The sequence below is a fragment of the Ambystoma mexicanum genome, chromosome 2q (genome assembly GCF_040938575.1).
Source record: "Ambystoma mexicanum isolate Mex_15411 chromosome 2q, UKY_AmexF1_1, whole genome shotgun sequence".
Classification (NCBI taxonomy): domain Eukaryota; kingdom Metazoa; phylum Chordata; class Amphibia; order Caudata; family Ambystomatidae; genus Ambystoma; species Ambystoma mexicanum.
The window spans coordinates 987,715,211-987,740,113 of NC_090924.1; the positions used below are offsets into that span (position 1 = coordinate 987,715,211).

The following is a 24,903-nucleotide window of genomic DNA, read 5'->3' on the forward strand; positions in this document are numbered from 1 at the left end:
CATGCAGCAAAGGGTAGTGGAGCTAGTGGAGTCCTGCGCGGCCTGTCAAGCATCCAGAAGACCAGAAAACCCTGAACCGATTAGCAGTGTCCCAAGAAGCTGTAAACGCTGGGACGCAGTCAGCATGGACCACTGCACAATCGCCGGCAAAGGGTACCTACTCGTGGTGATCGACGAGTTTAGCAGATATCCCGAAGTAGAGCACGTAGTATCCACTGACGCCGAAACCACTATCCTCACACTAGAGAAGATATTTGCCACACATGGAATTCCGAGAAAAGTGAAGAGCGACAACGGACCATCATTCACCAGTCAGGAGCTACGCGAATATTTCAAGGAAGTGAACGTCAAACACCAGCGAATTACCCCGAGATGGCCCCAAGCGAATGGAGACGCTGAACGATTCATGGGGTCACTCAATAAAGTCATCAGGATCGCCAAGGAGCAAGGACGCCCTTGGTTGAAGACGGTATATCGGTTTTTGAGAACACACAGGCAAACCCTGCACTCTGCCACGGGAATCAGCCCAGCTGCCCTCATGCTCGAGGTACCCATACAAGCGGAACAAGCGGAACTTCCTATACACCTCCAGTGGACAGCCCCAGAACCTAACATCCCAGCAATAGATGCCACGCGGCTGAGGCGAAATGAACAGGAAAGCGTCGCCAGACGAGCTTGCCACAGGGAACTGAACCCAGGGGACACCGTCATCGTCAGAAACCGAGCACCGCCTAAGAAAATGTCCCTCAATTTCGAGCTTCAACCATGGACAGTTAGTACCACCAACCATGACATGGTCACCGCTACCCGAGGGGGAGAGACAGTAACAAGAAACATATCGCACTTCAGGAAAGTACCCCCAGAACTGTGGGAAGAACATCCAACGCATCCGAGAGGAGAAGCGGGAACACCACACACACCCCAAACACCAACATCACCGGGTAGTTTTGGCACACCAAGAGTCTCGGACAGACCACACCTGCAAGAAGAGAGAGCCGAAGCAGAGATCCCCAAGTGGGACACACCAAGGGAGAGAAGCACCCATTACCGTCTGAGAGAAAAGCCCAAACCATCGTCTCGCCTCCAAGGATACGTAGTAGACGGAATATCTACCGTCAGAAACTCACACCAAGATGAACCCTGAATGCAGTAAGCAAGACCATGTGCATATAAAATGTGTGTCAGTTCATATGTTATGCCATGTTTGTTGTTGACAGCAGTGCAAAATACCTCCAAGTTGGGGAGGAATGTGGTGTCACGTGCCCTGTTACGGCAAGGTCACGTGACACGCTGTAAAATAAAGGAATCACCGGAACTGGCGGAATGACGCCAGTCCGGGTTTAAGCACCACCCGAAGCAGTCGTGTCCTTTCTGTGCTGCGGCCTGCCCCTGCGCAGCGTCGTCGGGCAGGCCTGCCCAAGCTCCAGCGCCAGGCGGGGAACCTCCGCAACACAACATCACACATACTATTTGGGAAATGTTAGATCAGTCCAGGTTTTAACTTTGCATCCTGGTGCTTGTAGTCCTTGATCTCCCCATTATTCATTATACACCTAACAGTACAAGTCCGGTAATACAGAAACAAACAGGACCATAGAATTCAAGTTTCACGTGTCCGTGCGTGAGAAGGCAAGGCCACCCAGTCCTGTTTTTTTCCCCTTTGGGTTCTGTGACTTTTTAAGTTTTTTATTCGGCATTCAAAATGTACGAACACTACAATACCCAGAATTCCAAGCAACCACGGGAATGGATGGCCTCCTTCTCGTGCCTTTGGGAAGCACAACTCTGCAGAGGGCTGGAATGACATCTCCAGAATAGAATGGAGGATATTAGCATGCTTGCTTCCCCAAATTGAGCACCTTCCTTGCAGCCTGCACTGCAACAAATCCCGACATTCCACGAAGCTGTTTCACTATGTTGCTGGCAGGGTTACTCCAGTACTATTGCAGACTTATGTGCTCTAACCAGCCCCCTCAAGTTACAGACACTAAATCACTGAGGTTTTGCCTGACTCGGCTATGGCCGTTGATCAGACCGCTACTCTGACGCATACATAGTCAAGCGGATGTACTTCCTGGAGAACGCGGGCATTGTGGATCCTGCGCACTTACGTCTGCGCAGGGTGAGCTGGGATGGCTTTGTGACTTAGTGAAGCGTCAGCGTTCGGCGTCTAATAGTAGAAAAGGAAGTTCCCTGCAAGCTACGTGTCTATTCCAGGCGGACACCAACAACTGTACCGCGGAGCTTGTCATCGGGAGCCGACGTCAAAGGTAAGGGGGCACTCTGATTCAATAGAGTTGTCTTGCTGCTTATGTTTTTTTTAGGAATCTTTAATATTCATACGCATAGGCAAGCATAAACACAGTACTGGGACCATTAACTCCCCGAGTGCGCGGTTACTTATAGTTAACAAACAGTTGCATATCATTTTAGAAACGTCTTTCTTGAGTGGGATTATAGTAATTTCTGAAACCAATTGTGTATCTACCTGGCATTCCAGCAAAGCGACTGTCCCATTTCCACCACCCTTCTTCTTGGCTGAGTTCTAGAAAGGGGTGCCAGGCAGCCCATCTATACCTGGCTAGCGAATTTGACTAAGAACTGGAAGGTTACTCTGATAGTCCGCAGGAAACCCAGATTCATAACTATTGAAATGTATGCTCCTGTTCTAGAGACAGCAGATGTTTGATTGCAATTTGGGTATAAGTAATGTTTGTACCCGTTCTAGTGGTAGCGGCCATTTGGATATCGGAATCTATCAGTAATATATTTAAAACCGTACAAATGGCACGAAGCAGACCATAAGGATAAGGTGGTTTTTAGGACGAGAAAGAAAACTAGTAGAGGACGATGGAGTGATTACCAGCGCTTTAATGCGAAAAGTAAGGGAACAAAAGAGAGTTTGGGCATAGGCTGTTCTTGTTTTTCGGGTCACAGCGAAGGAATTTGAATTTAGATTGCAGAGGACGGAAGGAATGCAGCATGAGTAGAAAGAAGCCAGACCGTGAGTAAACTTGAAAACCATACAAATGAAAAAGTAGGCAACGCTCAAAGATTACCGAGCAGAGGGAACTTCGAGATACCGAAATAGACGTGTTAGATGAGAACACGGTGCTAATAGCTTAGTTACAACTCAAGGGGGTAAGTTGATAGGCCTGTAAAATAATAATAAACCGTCAAGGTGTGAGAATGGAAGAATCTAAATATTTCAAGGCATTAATTTGTTTTCAAAAATTGATTAGCAGAGTTTGTGAATTACATTTTTTTTTATAGCAAACAGACCCATTTGATCAGCAACTGTCACCAGAATTTATTTGTACCTGAGACATGAAATTTGCAACAACAATACAGTAGTTTTGCTTACCGCTGAAATAAGACCTCAATGAGAGTGGTCAGGCCTGGCAAATTCTTCAGAATTCAGCTAGACCTGCAGGTTGGGTAACTTGGTTTACGCATTCAACCTATGAGAAATGCCCTTGACTCATAGCAATGACACATGCTTAAAATGCGATTGCATGTCGCTACCAACTTGCTTTATGTTTGGCACACTAATGTGCCAAATTTTTATTTGGCATTTACTGCAAAGTAAATGTCAAATAAAAGTTTCAAAAATCTCTTGCAAATGCTACTCGCCCTTCATAAAATCTACTATGCGAGTGGGCGAAAAGATATGATATGGCATTTGTAACGCACCTATACACGAGTGTTTCAAGGCGCGTCGAGGCAGGGAGGGGGGAACAGAGGAGACGGACACCGATCATACTAGGCCAGGTGTCATTCAGATTGGGGAAGGGAGAGGGGAAAGTGCAGTACATGGTTAGTAGAATACAAGATAAATATGAGGACCAGCTCAGTAAGTGTTGGGAAGGGGGGCTGTAGGGATACAGAGACAGTCCCGCAGTGCAGGGGTTGCCAGGGAGGCAGTGCAGGGGAGAGTGGTTGGGCCAAGGACCGAGATCGGTGAGTGGCCCAGTTGCAGATTCAGTAAGTTAGCAGGGGAGAGAAAGCAGAAGCAAAGCGGAAGGTTTTGAGATGCTTCCGGAACCGGAGATGGTTCTCCTCAAGTTTCAGGAAGGCTGTTCCAGAGGGAGGCCCCTGCTGCGGAGAGGGATCTACCCCCAACTCGCTGCTTGGAGAAGCGGCTGACCCTGAGGGAGGCGGATGAGTGAAGAGCTCGAGAAGGAAGATATTTAGGAAGAGAGAGTTGAAGGTATTTTGGCCCCAGAAGGCCTTGTGGACAATGCAGAGGGTTTTGAACTCGATCCTCGCAGCCACTGGGAGCCAGTGTAGCGATTTCAGTCCTGGAGAGATCAGTCCTGGAGAGATACGGTCCCTGGGCTTGAGGCCAAGGACAAGTGTCGCAGTCCTGTTCTGGATGAGTTGCAGAGGGCAGAGAGTAGAGGCAGGCAGATTTAGATAGAGGCTGTTACAGTAGTCCAGCTTCGAGAGAACCAGGGCTTTGGAGACAGTGAGCTTCTGGGGGAAGGAGAGGAAAGGAAGGATACCTCTGTGGAGGTGCAGCTGGTAGTGTGACTTCTTAGAGATGAGGTTTTTTTGCCTTGCAGGAAGAGGGCCAAGAGAGGCCGGCCAGAGAGCTGCAGGGAAGGAGGGAGTTGGTGTGCCGATGAGTAGAATCTGTCTTAATGGCATTAAGGCAGAGGTCGTTGGCGGCACACTATTCCTGGATAGCAGAAAGACAGTCCGAGATGAGGAAAGGAGAAGAGGAGGCTGAGGGTAGCCTGAAAATGAGCTGGGTATCATCCGCATAGCACTGAAAGTTGGGGCAGAGCGGCGATGCAGTGGGCAAGGAGTGCCAGATACTGGTTGAACAGCCAGGTAGAGAGGTTAGATCCCTGGAGGACACCACAGGTAGAGAAAAAGATGTCAGAGAGGAAGGAACCCATTTGGACCTGGGAGGGTCGATTGGCGTGGCTGACCTCTTTCCTCTCCAGAGCCTGACCAGTGATACCCAGGTTATCACATAGACGGTTGAGCAGAACGGCATGGTTGACAGTATCAAAGGCAGAAGAGAGATCGAGCAAAATGAGAACACAGAGTGTTGGAGTCAAGGTTCGAGAGCAGGTCCTCACGGATGTCCAGGAGAGCAGTTTCCGTGCTTCTGGCAGCTCTGAAGCCAGACTGATGGTCATGAAGACTCCCAACAGATTTAGCATGGAGATTAAGCTGGGAGATGGGCAGTTTCTCCAGGAGCTTGCCCAGGAAGGGAGTGATGGAGATTGGGCGATAGTTAGCCGGGCAGGAGGGGTCGGAAGAGGGTTTCTTAAGAAGAGGGCGCACAAGGGAGTGCTTAAGGGGGGGATGGGAAGACTCCAGAGGCGAATGAGTGATTGCAGAAGTCAGCCAGGGCAGGAGCCAGGGAGTCGATGTGGTCCTTGATAGTTTTGGGGGAACAGGGGTGGACCTGACGAGACTTTCATAGATCGGACTTGTCTGGAAACCTCATCAGCAGAAGAAAGGGGAAAGGCAGAGAAGGAGGGAGGAGGGGTGGCTGCAGAAGGGCCAGAGGAAGAGCAGGGAATAGAGCAGGGAATAGAGGGGGGAGGTGATGGGAGGAGAGTGAGGACAGGATGTCCTGAGTTTTTGAAATGAAGTGAGGGGCCAGTGCTTTGCAGAGGGCCTGGGAGGGGACGATCTCTCTTCTGCCTTTGATACTGTCCCCTTTGGAGCAGGCGGCAAGCCAGTTTGTCAGAGGATGAACATGAAGCATGCCATTTCCTCTCTGCCACCCTGCACTTGCGTTTTAGGGTGCCGAGATCCGAGTCATACCAGGAGTTACAGTTGGCTTTGGGGCTTCAGGCGGATTCTCATGACAGGGGCAAGGATATCAAGAGTATCAGATGTAGCAGAGTGGAGAGGGCTGTGTCAGGGTGGGAGTCAGCCAAAGGAAGAGGTGGGGCGAGAAGGTGGCAGCGAAAGCCTCAACTGACACAAGCTTCATGGATCGGATGACCGAGAAGGAGGGTGGCAGTGATTAAGGTGGCTTTGCCTGAGGGGTAGGGAAGGTGAGGAGGGCGGATAGGAGAAAGTGATCACCCCAGGAGAGAGGGGGAAGGTCAGAAGAGATCGGAGCATCAAGAGTGTGCCCTGCAGAATGAGTCGGCCCAGACAGGAGAATAGGGGGTGAGAGAGAGTCGCAGAGGTCGCGAAAGAGTCCAGTGGGTGGACAGGAGGCATCCAGGTGGATGTTGAAGTCTCCAAGAAAGAGGAGTTGAGTGGTTGAGGACAGGAGTGAGGAGGAGAGGTCCGCCCACTCGGAGAGGAAGGAGGAAATTCGCCCGGGTGGCCGATAGATAGTAGCCACGGTAAGGGAATGGCTGAGAGAGAGAGTCGGCAGACAAGGCATTCAAAAGAGGAGTAGGTCTGTGTAGAAGTGACGGTGGCGGGAATCCACTCAGGGAAGATCAGGGCAACACCCCCTCCCCCCCCCCCCCCCCCCAGCACGGTTGGGCCTGGGCACGGAGAGGATATTGTAACAGTCAGGTAGGAGTGTGTCAAAGCTGGTGACGGAGCTGGCCGTGAACCATGTCTGAGAGACCAGGACATCGAGGTCCAGTTCCTCAAGATGGCAACAGATATCATAGGAAAGACTTTGCAAGCCATAGATGAGTGTCTGTAAAATGTAAACGGTTGCCTGCATGAATGGACACAGATACATAGATATGATAAATGGTCTGAAAACAGATTGGCCAACTGTTTCCTGCAGGTGGTAATACATAAAGCAAGGTTAATACTGCGTTTAGTCTTGCAGTAGATCTGTAGATGTACCTACCGACTGGATGTAACTATTGATCACTACTTTGCATAAGCATCTAGTTCACCTTGTGTATTCATTATGTATGAGGAAAGAAAGAGACTAAGCAGAGTGGTTTGCATAGAAGGCAGGGAACTGGGCAAACTAAGTAGAATGTTGTCGTTTTTGGTCATCTTGCTTTCAGGGTACCTGATGTAAAGCAACCAGGTGATAATATAGAATGTCAAGAAGTATGGGTTCACTCATGGGTTGAGCACCAGTTGCAGCATGTATGCAACCTGAAGGTTACAGAACTAGTTTTGCTATCAAAAGAAAGTGTTCACTCGTCAATATGATGCATCTTCCCCAACAAAACGAAATGTAGTTGTCGCTATGACATTTAAATCCACTAACCTAAACTTAACTGTAAAGCATAGAGATCATGCAGTGTTTCACAGTATCAATACTGTAACTGTGTTGGACAAGAATTGATGTGTAGTTTCAGTGTTACTACAACACTTGTCTACTTAGGTAATCCACCTTTTGGTATAGGCCTGTACTACACAAGTTGGTAGTGTGACTGAGCAGCCAGGCTTATCTCAGGAGGGATAAATTGTGAGCTGTAGCAATGAAATTCGCAAATAAAAGTAGCCAAGTAACATTTATACTCGAGGTTTAAGTTATAAATATTTATTTAACATCAATTTTTAAAAGGGCAAAATATGTAACAATCAAATATACCTTTCCAGAATCGGCATACATTTTAGTGAATATTCTTTAGAGATGCATTTTGCATTTTACACACTTCCTACACCCAGAGGGGACTTTATTCACAAGGACAGTAATGGCATTTATAGATCACTAGTACACTTAGCAGATTGTGAGGTTGCAGAAATGAAAGGTTAAAGCAAGGAAAAATCAGGTTCCCAGGGCATGCAAGTATTCTTAAATATTCCAATGAAGTCTAGATAACAGCTTTCCCAGCAGTCTAAAAAAAATAAAATCACTTGAGGGACAGAAAATGTCAATGGACTAGAAGTCTGCAGGGAGCCAGGACAGCCAAGGATCAATTGGAGCACAGTCTACAGAGCTGAGGCACTTCGTAATTAAAGTCTTGCACAAAGTTAGAGTTTTGTAGGGTCACAAGCTGTTACACTTGTGGAACATAGAGTTGCAATGAACTCTTAACAAAAGTAGCCGCTGCGAGTCTCAACTGAGAAGAGCAAATCTAAAGACACTGAGGTAAGTACCTCTTGTTTTGAAGATTGGTCCAGCTGGATTCTGTCCTGTTGTAGCGATGCAGATCCTGGGTTCCTGAGCCTCAGTTTTGGGGACAAAAGGGAGGACGTCTGGAGGCAGTAATGGCACTTTGTGGTTTTAGCATGTGGAAAAAGGCATCACCCCGGATCTTGTATACTGGTTGGGCATCCTGCACTCTGGTGAGAGGACTCGAGCTCTGGTGGTCCTGCTTCTGGAGGGTCCTTGGGAGACTCCTGGAGCTTCTGGCCGGATTGCAGACATTGTACTACACTACAGATTTCTCGACCCCTGGCGCTCTGTTCTTGCAGCAGCAAAGACGTACAGCCAGTCGGGGAAGATAGTCCAGTGTAGTTTGTCTCAGTGTAAGTTGGTCCCACTAACCCGGAGTTGTCCCTTCCGGAGTTTCTGTCGATCAGAAAAAGTTTCAGCACAGCAGCAGGGCTTCACCGGGCAATTCAAAGGTCCAGGAGGATGCAGCAAGCTTCATTCAGTTTCTTCATCGGGTATTCTTCCTAGTGGTCGACTCTGCCTCTAGTCCCAAAACCCTCGTCTTTTTAAGCAGATTTCTCCCATTCATGCATAGCCTAGGCTGTCACTCAAACAGCAGGTTGGCTATCCTGAAAGGACAGCCAGGCAATCGGGACTGGGTGCATTCAGGCATTCCTAGAGACAAGGACACTTCTGCCCTTCCAGGCACACTGGAGTCGGAGGCAGGTTTCAGGACCGAATCCCACCAAAGGCAAAATGAACAAAGGGCTCTAACTTGGCCTTGTGCTTGGAGTACAACCCAAGAAAGGCCTCACAAATAGAAAATGGAGATTAAAGACTGGGAGGCAGGGGGCATTTTGATAAAATGGTCACCCATTGGAGTAGTCAGCCTGCGGTAGAAAAGCACAATGGTAGGAAAATTAAACCACTGACAGCCGTTTAAAGTAGTGAGGTAACATAAAAGACGTTATTTGAGAATGTAGGATATGGGGCTACTAGGTAACTCCCCCATCACTCCACATGATGGTGTGTGCTGGACCTACAAAGAGAAAAAGCAAGTAAAGTCAATTTCACTTTACTATTCTTGGGAACAGTAGTTCACACAAGAAAAGGTATTTAAACCTTGTGAGAAATCTAAAGGATTTCTCTGTCACACTGCACTGAGGGTGTCGTGTGTCACCATTCAAAAAGTAGTTGCATATGGAGTTTGTCAGACTCCAAAAACAGTTGAAACACCTATCGGGTGAAAACAGAGTGAGAAAAACGCCTCGCTCACTACAGAGTTAAAATTTAAAAAGTCCAGCAAAAGAGCTGGGAATCTCTAAGGTTGAAGGGGAATTGGCACAGAAATGAGAATGCTGCCTAACGCTATGCATTATGTAAAAACGTACATTTTAGGAATGGGAATTGCACGATGGTATTTAAAATTACTTTTTTTTTTTTTTTTTGGACACATGCTGGTCTTTACCAGACAGGATATGGAAAGCTTAATAAAAGTATAATGCCAATTACTTCTAGTTTGCAATTATTTCAAAAAATGAATTCTTGCCTAGCACTCGCACACATACCTTTGGATTACTGCTGCACTTGCTCTCTATTAGCACTTGAAGTGAAGAGAGCCCATAGGGCAAGAGGAATGTAGGATGAGCTGTGCTTTCATTGACGAGGGCAGCTTAAAAGCTAGCTTTGCTACACAAGTGTCCATTTGATTAGCAACCCTAGAATTGCATTGGTATGCAGCTCATTTTATGCCTTGCACTTAGTACCATGAAAGGTCAAATTTAGCATGACCTTGTGGATATTATACACTTAAAACCTGCAGGAAAGGTTAGAAATGTGTCAGTCACACATGTGTTTTAGTCACAAAGCCTGGAAGGAGTTACCGATTTGGTTGTCATTTGTGCTACTGATTCAAAATAATGATCGTTTGAGTGGTCCCTTGGTCCTCTGTGAGATTCTCACAATCTGCAAATTCAAATACTGCATGTACTTTGATGTGTAGGGTCTTGCCTTCACTGGAAGAAGTCTGCCAGCACAATGTATTTTACCCTTCCTACTCACTTCCATCACCAAGTGGGCTCTGGTCATGGTGTGTCAAACTGCTACTCAGTTTGTGAGCGGGGAAATGCGGATAGAATCATTTTGGGAATGGCAGATGTTTACCTAGATGTGAGGCATCACACTTTCCACACAATGAATGATCTTATCCCTCTCAACTACAATATCGAAGTGATGTGGGGGACACCTACTGCTCCCACTAGGGCTTGCTGGAGTAGTTCCCAAAGAACATGAGCCCACTGGCTTTAGAGCATTTTCTGTACCTCCCCAAGACAGCCAAGTATGAGCCAATCGCTGCTACTCGTTTTATCAGCCAGAGTAGGATAAATGGTTTTCCAGTACATCCTGTATTCACACGTCTAACATGCGGCATGCACAAAGATGGCATCAACAAGCTGAGGTACCATCAAATTCTTTTTGAATGATCTATTCTCTGCGCATACTTAAAGGCATGGTCTAGTAAAAAATTGTATTTAAAAAATAGATAGGCAACATAAAAAAATACTAGCATTCTCTTTTTTAAAACTTCCTATGTAAAATTTTGAGCTTTTGAAGCTCAAAATTTGCAAAAGCAAGCACATGGGCGCATCCATTTTGTGAAATGGAGGCCCTCCTGTGCTGGCTTTTGCTTTTGCGGCACTAATGAAGGAAAAGCCAGCCATCTGTAGTAAACAAAAGCTACCGCTGGGTGGCTTTCCCTTCATTAGTGCTGTACGCGGAGGACTGGGACCGGAGACCAGAGCAGGAAAGCTGCAGCTGAATCTCGGTAAGTGCTATTTATTTTTTTTAAAAAAAATAAGCACTAGCTGCGGTTTTGGAGCCCGGAAAACTTAGAAATAAAACCGCAGCTTTAAAAACTTATGTTTGCGGTCGCCTTTGAAGCGACCGCAAACATAAATACGTTATTGTGTTGGAAACTTGGAAAGAAAAACTGCAGCGTTTTCCAACACAATAATGTATTTGTTTGCGGTCGCTTCAAAGGCGACCGCAAACATAAGTTTTTAAAGCTGCGGTTTTATTTCTAAGTTTTCCGGGCTCCAAAACCGCAGCTAGTGCTTTTTTTATTTAAAAAAATAAATAGCACTTACTGAGATTCAGCTGCAGCTTTCCTGCTCTGGTCTCCGGTCCCTGTCCTCCGCGTACAGCACTAATGAAGGGAAAGCCACCTAGCGGTAGCTTTTGTTTACTACAGCTGGCTGGCTTTTCCTTCATTAGTGCCGCAAAAGCCAGCACAGGAGGGCCTCCATTTCACAAAATGGATGCTCCCATGTGCTTGCTTTTGCGAATTTTGAGCTTGAATAGCTCAAAATTTTACATAGGAAGTTTTAAAAAAGAGAATGCTAGTATTTTTTTTTTTTTTATGTATTTTAAATAACATTTTTTACTAGACCATGCCTTTTAATAAGTGAAGCTGAAGCAAAATAGGGGTTGGGTATGAGAAACAAAAAATTGTGTAGGGGAAAATCTAATGTAACATGTGTTCTGTTATTTAAGTGGCCTCTTGGCACTACAAATGCGATGTAGGCAATAATCCTATCATTGCTCTGGGCAAACCTCCATACCATTTTAAAAAAAAAAAACATAACATCATTATTTTGCCTGTCGGCCCCATTACAGCAGCCCTGAAAAATCGTCTGCATAGTAGACCTGTAGTGTCCTGACTCAGGAATGGCACACCGGACACGGGGATCACACAAGAGTCAGCAGGTGCAAAGGTAAGTTAGTTTATTGTAGTTCCAGTTTAGCACACTAGAGGGATGGGGAGAGCATAGGCAGAGGAAACCTTCCAGTCATATCTCCCATCCTGAGTACACCCAACCATTGTCTGTGTAACCCTGAAGGAACCCAGGGTTCCATCATCAGCGAACTTTTCTATGGCTCACTACAACCCCCTCCTCCCCCTTCCTTCTAAAACCATAGGAAGGGGTGAACACAGACTTGCACCATACCAGACAGGACCCTGTCCTGTGCACTGCAACACGTAACAATAACCTCTCAGTAACAAAACCACATTTGCAACCTTCAGAGCATATTCCACAATTGTGTAACATTCCAGACCATCACATAAATGCCCCCCCCCCCCCCACTTATCTGGGACTATTCGCTGTCACCTGGACGGAAGAACCAACACTAGTGGCCCTCATTATCTGCACTGTTTTGAACCGCAACTTCTGCCCGGCTCGACACCTGCTTGCTGCCTGGAACCATGCAGCTACTGCAGAACTTTTCGACTCAACATGCGTGCTTGCCCTAATTGCATTACCGCAAAGCTACATCACTGAGCCAGTCGCCTGCCTGGCTTGCATCAACTGCCCTTTGCTGGCTTTCAACTTTAATCGCTGGGCTGTCCCTTGCTGACTTCCGGTTGTTAGCAACTATTCGATCCCGCTCAACCTCGAACGGTTGTCTCACCAAACTGCATACTGGAATATCTAGATAACCACTTCAAACCCATACAGGACCTTGACCCAAACTGCTAGAGCGTCCCTCATCAATCCTAACCGATACCTGTCTCAAACTGACACTGGTACAGATTCCGTCGTGCATTGCTAGACGGCCGCCTTTGAAACCCTGAGCTCCCATTATCGGCTCCAAGCCCGCTGTACGCGTGGATTAACTAATATGCACAGTCCTTGAGCTTGGTTCAACCTACTTGCCCAACAGGTTGAAACCTTGTTTCACACTGTCGCTGCTAAAGGGTACTACTATTGACTGCCAATTGGTCCAGTTCTGGGCCCTAGAGTGGTTAGGCAGTCTATTCCCTTTTTGCATCCAAGAAATGTATCCTATTGAAGCCTTGCACCCCCTGAATCATTACTTGGAGGGCTGTATCTTTCTATCTTTTGCTCCCCCATTATTTTTCTGAGTTTTGTGTAGGGTTTTTGTTTTTTAGTCTTGATGGGCCATTCCCTTTATTTTGGACTGTTATTCTTTGCTCTTTCTGTTTCTACTTTCTCACCCCCCCCCCCCGACCCCCAACCCCTCTGGCTGACTTGCACACTGACACAGCCCTCTCCATGCTCCATTCTGCTATATCTGATACTCTTGATGTTATTGCCCCTGTCATGAAGATATGCCTGAAGCCCAAAGCCAAGTGCAACTGCTGGTATGACTCAGACCTCGTTACCCTTAAACGCAAGTGCAGGGTGGCTGAGAGGAAATGCTGTGCTTTGTGTACATCCTGACAAACTGGCCTGTCTCCTGCTCCAAAGGCAATACCAGCCTCTCGGTGTCCAGTCAAAGTTTATTTTTTTTATACTAAAGGTTTTATTTTAATTTCGTTTTGTAAAATAGGGGTTAAAAAATAACAAGTATGGGGAGGGGACCCCCCAAAAAAAAAATCAAACTCTTTTTTTCCGGTACCTTTGTGTCAGAACTCTTGGCATTTAAAACTTTGCCTGTCTATCACTAGGAACCCCGGCTCTCTGTCCTCACCAAGAAGAAAGCTTGCATCCAAGTCCGCGTCTCTGCGGCATCTAACAACTCGCTGAACTCTTTAAAATCTGCAAGGAACTGGCCAATCCTGCCGCAGTCTCTACCTCTCCTGTCCCTTCCATGGCCCTCTGCACAGCACTGGCTTCTCATTTCATCTCTAAATATATCCTGTCCTTGCTCTCTTCCTCTCCCCTTTCTCCCTCTACTCCCCGCACTTCCTCTGGCCCTTCATCAGCCACCTCTCCTCCCTCCTTCTCTGCCTTTCCCCTGCTCTCCCCAGATGAGGTTTCTAGACAAAGTCTGATCTAGGAAAGTCTTGTCAAATCAGGTTCACCCCTGTTCCTCCAAAACCATCAAGGACCACATTGACTCCCTGACTCCTGCCCTGGCTGACTCCATCACTTTCCTAGGCAAACTCTTGGAAAAGCTGGCCATCTCCCAGCTCAATCTTCACACTGAATCTGTTGGTTGTCTCCATGGCCATCAGTCTGGCGTCAGAGCTGCCAGAAGCATGGAAACTGCTCTCTCCTGAACATCCGTGAAGACCTGCTCTCCAACCTTGACCAACAACCCCTGTGTCATCATCTTACTTGATCTCTCCTCTGCCTTTGACACGGTCAACCATGCCATTCTGCTCAACCATCTCCGTGATAACCTGGGGATCACCGATCAGGCCCTGGCGTGACTGACTTCTTTCCTTTCTGACCTACCCTCCCAGGTTCCACTTGGGTCCTTACTCTCCTCTATCTCTACCTGTGGTGTTCCCCAGGGGCCTAACCTCTCTCCCTGGATGTTCATCCAATACCTGGCACTTGCCCGCCGCACTCTGCCCAAACTTCCAGTGCTATGCGGATGACACTCGGCTCATTTTCAGGCTACCCTCAGCCACCTGTTCTCCCTCTCTCATCTCTGACTGTCTGCTATCCAGGAGTGGTGTGCTGCCACTGATCTCTACCCTAGTGCCAGTAAGACCGAGATTCTCCTCATCGACACACCGGCTCCCTCTTTCCCTGTCGCTCTCTGGCCGGCCTCTCTTGGCCCTCTTCCTGCTCCCATCTCTGAGGCTAAAAACCTTGGTCATCTTCAATTCCACGCTCCTTCTCTCCTCACATCTCTGACTTCTTTAAGAAGTCACTCTACCAGCTGCACACCTTCGGAGGTATTCTTCCTTTCCCCAGAAGCTCACTGTCTCCAGAGCTCTGGTTCTTTCTAGGCTTGACTATTGCAACATCCTCTTTCTAAATCTGCCTGCTTCTACTCTCCGCCCTCTGCAACTCATCCAGAACGGGACTACAAGACTTGTCCTTGGCCTCAAGGCCAGGGATCTTATCTCTCCAGGACTGAAATCTCTGCACTGGCTCCCAGTGGCTGCAAGGATTAAGTTCAAAACCCTCTGCATTGTCCGCAAGGCCTTCTGGGGCCGGGGGACTCAATACCTTCAACTCTTTCTTCCTTATCGAGTTCTTGCTCATCTGCCTACAACTCCCTCAGGGTAAGTCGCTTCTCCAAGCAACGCGTTGGTGGTAGATCTTTCTTCGGCTTGGGCCTCCCTCTGGAACTGCCGCCTTGAAACTTGAGGAGAATCTCCTGTGGTTCCGGAAGCACCTCAAAATCTTTCTTTGCTTCTGCTTTTTCTCTCCCTCTCCACTGCTGACCTATTGGCTGAGACTGAAACAGCACTGGTTACCTGGCCACCCTCTGATCTCGGGCCTAGGTCCCTCCCCCGCCAGTCACATACACCTGCACTGCCTTCCTGGCAACCTGTGCACTTGGGGACTGTTTTCTGTATCCCTACAGTCGCACTACCAGCACTTGACACTTGATGTCTGCACTTCTTGGACTTGCCACCTGCTGGTCGTACTTTTACTTATTGGTATTTATTCTTTTATCCCATGTATTGCACTGTCCCCTCCCCCTTACAATGCACTTGTGTGATCTGAATGACACCTGGTCTAATAGGATCGTTGTCGGTCTTCCCTCTGTTCCCCATCCGTTGTGCCTTGAACACTTGTGTATGGATGCGTTATAAATGTCATATCGGATCACACTCGCACCCTTCTTAAGAGCCAAGCATTCCCTTTGTCCACATTACTGCGAACGGAGTATATCTCTACTTTGCCTACTTTACCGTTGATTGTGTCGGCTCTTGGTTTGTAGCAGTACGAAGGCTGAATGGGAATGTTTAGACTCTGCTCACCCGTCAGTGTACTCCTGCAGTGCAAATAAAGTATTGGGGGGTGGGCCGCACGGTTGGGCTTTCCATGTGTGTTGATTTACAAAAGTAGAGTAACATATTTCCATACACTTGATTGCAACATTCTTCTCTGCATCAAACTGCAAACTCACATGGAGCAGGAGAGGCCTTTACTTAAAGGGCTTATCTTTACACATTTGCATCTATTCTACTGTCTGAAGGCTACTATGCACTGGATGTAGTCCTACCCATGGGCAATACCGCCCCACCATCTTGCTTTTCATATCTTAATCTGACTAGGTTCCATTCTGTGTTTCTCTTCTGTTACTTATAACCGCCTCATCAGAAATTGACTATGCTTCTGTTGGATGTTTGCAGCATAACTCTCCCCCTGTCACTTGGTGTTTTTGGGGAAACGTCGCCTCTCCTGGTTTAGGAAAGCAAGAGCTCTGTTTGATGCCCAGATGTAGGAACTGACAGCAGTAACCCTGGAGGAGCTAAATGATTTTTGAATCCAATTACCCCGTTTCTTGTAAAATTACATGAAAGTATGTCATCTTAAATCAGAAAATGTATTTTCTTTTTCCTGAACAAGCTATTGTAGTTTGTATATGCAGTCATGTTACTCTAGATGTTTGGCCAGCAGTGTAAGGTAGATATCTTTTTGGACCAGAAGTCTTCAATATTGGGGTGGAAGTGTGCGGCATCTTGCAATCCATTTCCCTTTTGTGCTTTACCCCCCTTTTTTTTTTTTTCTTAAAACCGCTATATTTGGGATTTCACTGGCAAAAATGTACATTTAACTTTTCACCAGTGTTGAACAAATGTATTAGCCGTTTTTAAAATGTTTCGTCCAATTCCTCCTCTGTTCGAAGACCCTGCAAAGAAACTCTTGCAGTATTGAAACTAGCTAGGCGTTTGGATTGGATTTTGACGTTCATATCAACCTGTGATTGTAGTGCATTCATTTTGTTGAAGTGCTGGACACTATCGATAAGTTGGGAACATGTTGCTTTGGAGTTCGGTAGGCGATTAAGTGTTTTGCTCCTCACCACGTGTGATCACAATATTGAGATTTTGACGAACATGGTTAAACCATTTAAATAACATTTTGAAAGCAGCTGTTTACTTTTTTTTTTTGTTGTGTATCCCATACCTGAACATGCAGTAATCATGGATCAAGTAATGCAGTTTGTTGAACCCAGCCGCCAGTTTGTAAAAGATTCCATCCGACTGGTTAAAAGATGCACAAAGCCAGACAGAAAAGGTAATGTTGATTACAACCAAGGTGTGTGTGTGTGTGTGTGTGTGTGTGTGTGTGTTTGTATTCAAGTTGTGGATATCTTATGAAAGTATTGTAAACTACATTGTCAAACGTGCATGATGTGCTGAAGCATTGTCTATGTTGAAGCGAGCAGTCCTAGTCCGTAGATTAGTGATGAGCAAGTTAGTTTTTCATTTCAACGTGCACCTTCTCTTTTGGGTACTACTCTATTTTTTTATTTTTGTACAAGAGGGGAGACCTGGTTAGTAGAGGAACTCCACCCATTTAGCGTAACTTTTTGTCTAGGTTGTCCCCCCCCCCCCCCTTTTTTTTATTATATTTTTTTTTCCTCTCTGGGGTGGGATTAAGATGCTTTTCTCTTACCCAGTTTCACAATAAAAAACATGACTGTTTATACTATTAGAACAATTTATGTTGTAATTGCCTAAATCACTGATCACTATTAAAACCTGGTCTTATACCTTCAACATACTGATATTTCTTAGGTAGGAGGGTATAATCATCCCAAACAATACCTCCCAACTAAGTTATGACTGTTAAAGTGCCAACATCTATGGGCTAAATTACATGACTATTACATCGAGATGAAATGAAACATTGGTTCTACCAAGACTGAATGCTATTGGACTGAATGCTATTGGACATGTAATTAAAATCCTTGTTGCCTACTCCTCCAGTCGAAGCAACCTGACTACTGTGGTTCCCTTTTGGCCAAGGCATGTGTGGTATATGGAGCAGCAGAGGGTGTGGTGTGGGGAGAGATGGAGATTTGTCCTAGCAAATGTTGGGTGGGGATTATCGGGCCGGTCTTCTATTCGAACTGTGTTAACGGTAACCTTACCTCCACTGCACCAAGGTGCTTATTTCCCAGAGTTCTTTTTTTATTTTGTTTAAAAAATGTTGGCCTGATAATCTCTAGTGATTCATTCATTGGATAGCAGAAACATGCATGTCCGTTATCCAAACTGAGTTTAGGGCCTTCGACAACTAAGTAGAAGAAGCAATCTCTGGGGAATGCGAAGTTTGTGCTGCTGTTAATTTCCACATTAAATGTAGATTGCAACCCTTTAAAAGCATAATGGTCTTTTGAAGTTACTTATTACGCATGCCTAAGGGGAGTGAATGTCACTTGGGACTAACATCCATAAGTAGTAGCTCCTGTAGAGTAGAAGCTTATTAGCTTGACAACTAGCAGAATTTAAATAGCTTCCAGCAGTTTGATCACTGAGTTACCTGAACATTGTGAAACGGAACACTTCATGCATTCTTGTGTACAATCCTGCAGTGACCACTGTTGGGTTAGTTTTTCTAAAGTCCACTGTGAGTGTGATGCTAGAAATGCATCGGCGGGACAGGGCCTCTGTAGCCTTGTCCTTTACTGTTTTCTATCGTGTTTTCCGCGCAGGAGTTCATGTGGGACTCCTGGCGGTGCAGCTCTCTTTTGGTTTGGTGAACGGGCCCGTGGGATACCCTTATGGCACCCATGGGTGGGGGTACAACTAGCTGGAGCCTTCCCGGTGATGTCTGTTGTGGGTACCTCCTGTGGGTGGGACCTGGGTGAATAGTGTGTGACGAATATGCATTTTGTGTTGTGGGTGTCTAGTATCTGGTGGTTCACACAATGACTGAGACAACCAGGCCCGAAACCGGTATGAATGCAGCTTGGAGTGTTGAATGGCTCGGTACTTGTCCCAATACACATAACTTGTTGTGAGTGTCTGGAGAGAAGTGAATGGCCTGAATACCTCGTGTGCCTGATTGGCTGCCTGCCTGCCCGTAGTCGTGATTGGGTACTTGAGTGTGACCCAGCGGAATGAATGGGAGATCAAGAGTATATCTGGGGACCTCTCACTGCTAGGAATCGTGTTCAGAAGCTGAAGTCCACTACGACGATTAACTGGAGTAACTGACACTTGACCTTGAAGCCCTGCTGGACGAGAAGAATTGCTGTTGCTCTCCTTCGCAATCTGAAAGCTGCTGTGTTTCCAAGGACTGACCCAGAGAGGACCTGGTAAGGCACCCTCTTCCCAAGCTACGAGGGACCATCGTGCACAGCTGATCTTTGCCAACGCTCCCTGGTAGACAGACCTTCGACAGGCTGCCGACCCAATACAGGGACTGCTGCGGAACTCCAAGGAGAAGCACTCGGACTGTTGTCCGCCACTGTCGACGACCGCCGTCGCCGACCGGAGCCGCCGTGCTCCCATTTGCCTAAGAACTTCCATTGATCATCGGACGCTCTCGCCTGCATCATCATCCGCTTGTCTCCCGCTGGAGAAGGCCCGACCGTTGACGCGCCGAGGAGCATCCACCGGTGGGTTTCCCGCCACCTAAAGACCACAGACGCCGACGACTCAACGCCCTTGCTGGGCCACAGTTCTTCATTATCTCTCTGCGGTCCAGAACTATCGTCACCGAGGTGCCCTGCACGCCTCCTCCTTGCAGGATGCCAATGCTCTGTCGTCGACTAGCACCGCTAGGAACGAAGCTGCCACTTCCCTGCTGTAGTTCACCCTGTTCACCGTCGGACGTTCGACCAGTGACTCCTGCCTTAAAGGGAGGGCACTCAAGAAGGGCCGTGGATTCCCCGACACCGAACGCCAAGTTCCCCGACACCTCTCGACGATCCGTGGCTCCCGCCTGAAAGGGAGGCACTCAAGAAGGATCGGCCGACGCATCGTCGGAGAACTCTACTCCACCAGGTACATTTGGGGGGAGGGGGAGGATAAAACCTTAATAGGAAGAAGTGAGACTATTGAACATATGGACTGGGCTTGTGCGATATATCTTATTTTACAGGTTGCCCGGGGGGGGGGGGGGGGGAATCTCCACACAGCACTGTCTAGGTAACGGGGCCAGCATTCTGCCTATTGTTTCAATCATCTTACGTTCCTGCCTATCTCTATTGCTGGTTTCCTCGTTATTGATCTGTGTGACATTTTAACCATACAGTTGATGCACTTTTATGAGATCCGATAACATTAGTGGTACCACTTTAGAATTTTATATATTTATCATTATTGACTTCCGAGTACAAAGTGTGTTATTGTGATCGTGTACATACCTTTGATTATATAAAGTCTGTTTTTTCAGAAATACAGTGTGTGGACATTCCTTTGTGGGGGTTCGGGGACTACACTGTACTTAAGAACCAGCCCGCATCACCTCCTGAGAAGCTAGGCCTTGAATACTCCTCCATTGCTCCCTTATAGAGAATCTTGGCTGGTGTCTTCTGTGCCTCTCCTCTACCATATAGAGAGCAGAAGTACGGACACCCCCCTACCAGTCTTTACAGTGAGGTAAGACTTTTATAAAACCTATCCACTGGATTTTAGATCCCAGACTTCCTATCAGTCTGTACTTGGTGGAGTGGCCGAGCAGTCGGACTTCTAAGCGGAAGATGTGAACTGTAGGTAAGTACACCTTTACTAGTTGGTAATGAAATTCAAGAAACACTTGCACATAAGGGTATAGTAAAAAATAGATTTATGTTTCCAGGATGGCGGTCATGATCAAGGCAGTGTAGTGAGGGCTCCTCCCTGCCGGCTCGAGAAAAGGGACTCCTAATTAATGTGACAGTTGTTGCATTGTCCCCAGCAAGATCCCGGGATTGGGTGGGAAAAGCACCTTGAAGTAGATTTCAGAGCCATGGCAGTGGCAATTGCCGGCACAATATTCGAGGCGTCGTTGGGGCATGTCGCTCCCCAGTGCGGCTGGTTATGATGGCACCACAATCGCAGAGGAGGAACTATTGGCGATGCCAGCAGAGCGCTAGAACTGAAGAGCTATTTGGGAGTCAGAGTGCAGTGCGGGACCCCAGAGTTAGTGACTGGGTAGGTGCCCGTGGGAGCAGCAGCACATCAGAGGCGCCGTGTTGGAGCAGTACAGACAGTCTGAGACATGGGGTTGTGAGGTGGACCACCCCTCGACCCGTTTCGCTGGCCGAGGGATCTCTGTGCCCTCCAGAGCATGGGTTGCAAAGGCACAGCTGCGGTAAGGTGAGAGCTCCAGTGTTGTATTTTAAGAAGTGGCGCCACGGCACTTGCAATAAACTTGCATCCATCTGCGATCCAGGATTTATATGCATGGTGACTACTCTAGGGCAGTGAAACAACCCCTGGCTACATGCAACAGCGGGCAGACCCTGTGCCCAGAGTCAACAGTGTGAAAGGTGCCGGTGGCTTGAGAAACCCTTTTGTTTCAGGAGGTCAAGGCAAAGAGTTGTCAAGATACCATCTTTGCCATTTGAAGGAGCAGAGGAGAGAGCTGGCAAGTTTGTGATTTTTGGACTAGATTTGTATGTCCCAGAACAGAAGAGCCAGTGGAGGAGGTCCCTACCACCTAAATTGCAAAAGAAAAAGCAACAAGAAGGTACGCTTCCGAAACTGTGGTGCAAGGAAGGGGAGAAGAGCCCAACTGACAAACGCCCGCCAACCCACTAGGAATCGGGACCGGCCCCATTGCCAAAGACTGTGATGCAGGATTCCACAACTGAAGTTATAAAACAATGTTTTAATGATTTTAAGGAACAAATGACAGTAACCGTACAGGCACATCTTGGACTTACAACGTAACTGGTACACTCTTTACAGGCGGTGTAAAGGGACATTCATGATTTGGCGAAGCGAGTAAAAACAAATGAAACGGCGATCCAAGACATTGCGGAAGACACGCAAAATAGATCTTCTGACTGATCAGTTGGCAATGGCAGCCCAGAAAATGGAAATGCAAAAGGAAGATCTAGAAAACAGATAAAGATCTAATATTTGGGTCAGATTTCTCAAAGAAACGATTGAAGCACGAAGATTTAAAAACAACTATGCAGCAGGTGTTTGCTGATCTTCTAGATTTGGTAGCAAGGGAGGAATTTCTGATAGATCACATCCATAGAGTGGGCCCGAAATGCAAAGATCCAGGATCAAGGCCCAGAGATGTCCTCATGGCAATACACAGGTATGGTCACAATTCTACAGGCAGCAATGAAATCGACTCCTAAGGTCAATGGATCTGATCCACCTATCAGGATTTGGCACAAGCAACTTTGTTGAAGCGTAGGGGCCAGTAGTAAGTGTTAAAAGTTTGTTACAGATGGACCTTTCCTTTTGGACTTATGTTTACATTGTAAGGACAACATAGAATCACTTTGTGAGGAAAGACTACGGATTTTAAAGATAGAATGGACTCCACAAAATGAAGCTTGCAAGGTTCCTGAAACTGATGGCAATGGACTAAATCCTCTCGTGATAAAGCATAGTGAGGTCGATTCCCAAGGAAGTGTCGATTTGAGCATGACATCCACAGGCAGCGGAGAGGGTGAAATGTTTTTATTTTTTTGTTTTTTTAAATCCATTAATTATGATTGCAGTGAAGGTTGTGGTGGATAAACAAGTAGAGGGGACCATGAAGTACATGAGGCGGTGGGAGGTTAGGGGAGTTCTCTGCACTTCGAATCGGAGGGGTGTTGGGTACAGGTAGACCCACACAATTCATCTCTGGTGTGTAGTGGAGCACAACCTCCACAGCGCAATGCGTGGGAGGAAGGCACATTGTTTGTGCTTGACTGCGGAGGATGAGGAGGGGGGGGTTTGTGGGGGAATTTGTTTTTGGGGGGGGGGGGGAAAGGGGTGGGGTCAGCTCTCAAAGGAATAACCAGAGTATATGTACTAAGATGGGAGGTACAGTGTTACAAGTCCTAACTTTGAACATTAGCGGTTTAAATTCACCAGTAAAAAGATGTAGGTCGGTTCGCTTTTGAGCACGAGAAGCCCGATGTAGTGACACTCCAGGAGACGCATGTCGCAAGGACAGATGCGAACAAGTTGAAACAATTTGGTTATCCACATATTATTCAATCCAACAAGGGAAAGGTTGAGTCGGTCAGAATATATTGGCTAAAGAATTTTAAGGGAAGGTATTTCTTCATCTAAATGGGTAGGATGAGGTATATGATTGGCACAGTGTATGCTCCAAACTCTGGGCAAGATGTGTTTTTGCCAGGGGACATGGGCAAACTAGAACGGTTTGCAGAAGGACAAATTCTACTTACAAATTGGGAATGACCATGGACATGGACAAACTATCACTATTGGATACATGGAAAGAAACTCTGCAGGAAGACAGTGGGTATGTGTTTTACTCGCTTGTCCATCAGACATTTTCGAGGGTAGATTGTGTGGGTCTCGACTTCAATTTTTCAGGAACGTGAAAGTCAGGGTTATAGCGGTGGAAATATAAACTATCAAATGCTGGGTACAGATATCTGGGGTAAAACTAAGGATAATTTTGAACTAAATGAGACTTGGGGCACACCAGAAAGATGGGTTTGGGATGCTTTCAAAGCAACCATGAGGGGAGAACTAATTGCAAAAAAAAGCCTAAAGGGAGAAGATCTTAACAGCAGCCCAATTGGGCATGGAAAAGCAATTTTAAAACAGTTAGAAAGGAGATGGACACAAATGAGGGGGTACAATAAAAAAAAATCTGAGGACAATTAGATTTGCTACAGACAAGACGAGCCGAGGGAGCTCTATTTAAGACCGAGGGAGCTCTATTTAAGACAGTTATTATATCAAGGCTGACTGCCTTCTGGCACGAAGAGTCTGAACGAAGGAAGAAGCTAGGAATATTTGTACTATTGAAATTGGGCATAATAAAATTGACTCCCCCTCTAGAGATATAATCAACGCATTTACAACTACTACTCTGTGTTATATTCATCGGCTTGCCCAGGCCCCCAAGTACAAATGACTTATTTGGAGCCGGTTAAAAAATTGGGCATACAGGGAATTGTTGGCGTGTGAGATTACGCTCTGAAGTACGAGAGGCAATAAAGACCCTACCTCTTAACAAAGCTCCGCGACCGGATGGTTTCCCAGCAATTTTCTATAGGACCGACATAGAGGAATTGACCCCTGTGCTCACCTCATAGTTTATTTTAGGGGTGAGGGTATCATTACACCGTCAATGGAAGAGGCAAAGGTGGTGATTTTCCCAAAGCCTGGAAAGGATAAGACTCCATGTGTAGCTTACAGACCCATAGCTCGCGTTAATCTAGATGCTAAGCTCTACACCATTAGCACCCAGACTGCGAAGGCTAGTTCGGTTACTGATTCACCCTGATCAATCTGGGTTTGCTATGGGGAGGCAATTACGGGTAAGCCATTTGATTGAGAAAATGAAAAAGTAGGATTGTCGGCAGGGGTTATCACGCTCTATGCAGGAAAGGCATTTGATAGTTGAATGTACTATTTTTTTTTTTTATTTTTTTATTTTTTAATTCTCAACAATGGAGGCTATGGGTTTTGGCCCTCAGTTACTGCAAACGGTAAGAACGAACTCAAATCTCTGACTAGCTATTAATAGAAACCTCTCCCAGGAGGTTCGGGTTACCCGGGTACCAAAGGGTCCCGTTATCGCCGATATTATATACACATTACCTTGAGCCATTGTTGTCCAGAATTGGGAAAGAGGAGCAAATTAAAGGTATTTAATTTGAGGATGAAGACCATAAATTAATGGCCTTCGTGGACGACTTATTGTTGACGGTGACCGACGTGCCTTCTTCTTTATCAGCCCTAGCAGTTGCATTGACCCAATTTGGGGAGGTGGCGGGCCTAAAAATTAATATACTTCAAAAAGGTAAAATAAGGGGAAAGGCTATGAAGACCAATTTGTATTAACGGAAGGGGGTCTGAGCTACTTGGGCATACTATTCCGTCTGCAATCAACATTTTGGTATCATTCGAACAATGGCTCAAGACATGCCATTTTTCTTACAATATCATGGACAGGAAGAATAAACGTAATCAAAATGATGGTTCTCCCAAAAGTGTTATACTTTTTCAAGCATTACCGATGGCTGTATTGGGTAAGAATTGGTGCAGTCACACTGCGACTACACCACACTTCTTGCTATTGGGTAACCCACCATTT

The 24,903-nt window shown here is 46.5% G+C and overlaps 1 protein-coding gene across 2 annotated transcripts in view; it reads left to right on the forward strand.

Annotated features, from left to right (window-relative positions):
• The first annotated feature begins 2,090 nt into the window (after positions 1-2,090).
• Positions 2,091-24,903, forward strand: part of SEC61G (SEC61 translocon subunit gamma) — a 28,428-nt gene continuing 5,615 nt past the window's right edge. The window contains exons 1-3 of one of the 2 annotated variants that reach the window (XM_069648298.1): positions 2,109-2,270; positions 11,675-11,772; positions 16,855-16,953. In XM_069648298.1, coding sequence (XP_069504399.1) covers positions 16,860-16,953 — 94 coding nt within the window. In that variant the 5' untranslated portion in view covers positions 2,109-2,270; positions 11,675-11,772; positions 16,855-16,859. Of the gene's footprint in view, positions 2,271-11,674; positions 11,773-16,854; positions 16,954-24,903 lie in introns of both variants that reach the window. The other variant, XM_069648297.1, reaches the window with a different exon arrangement.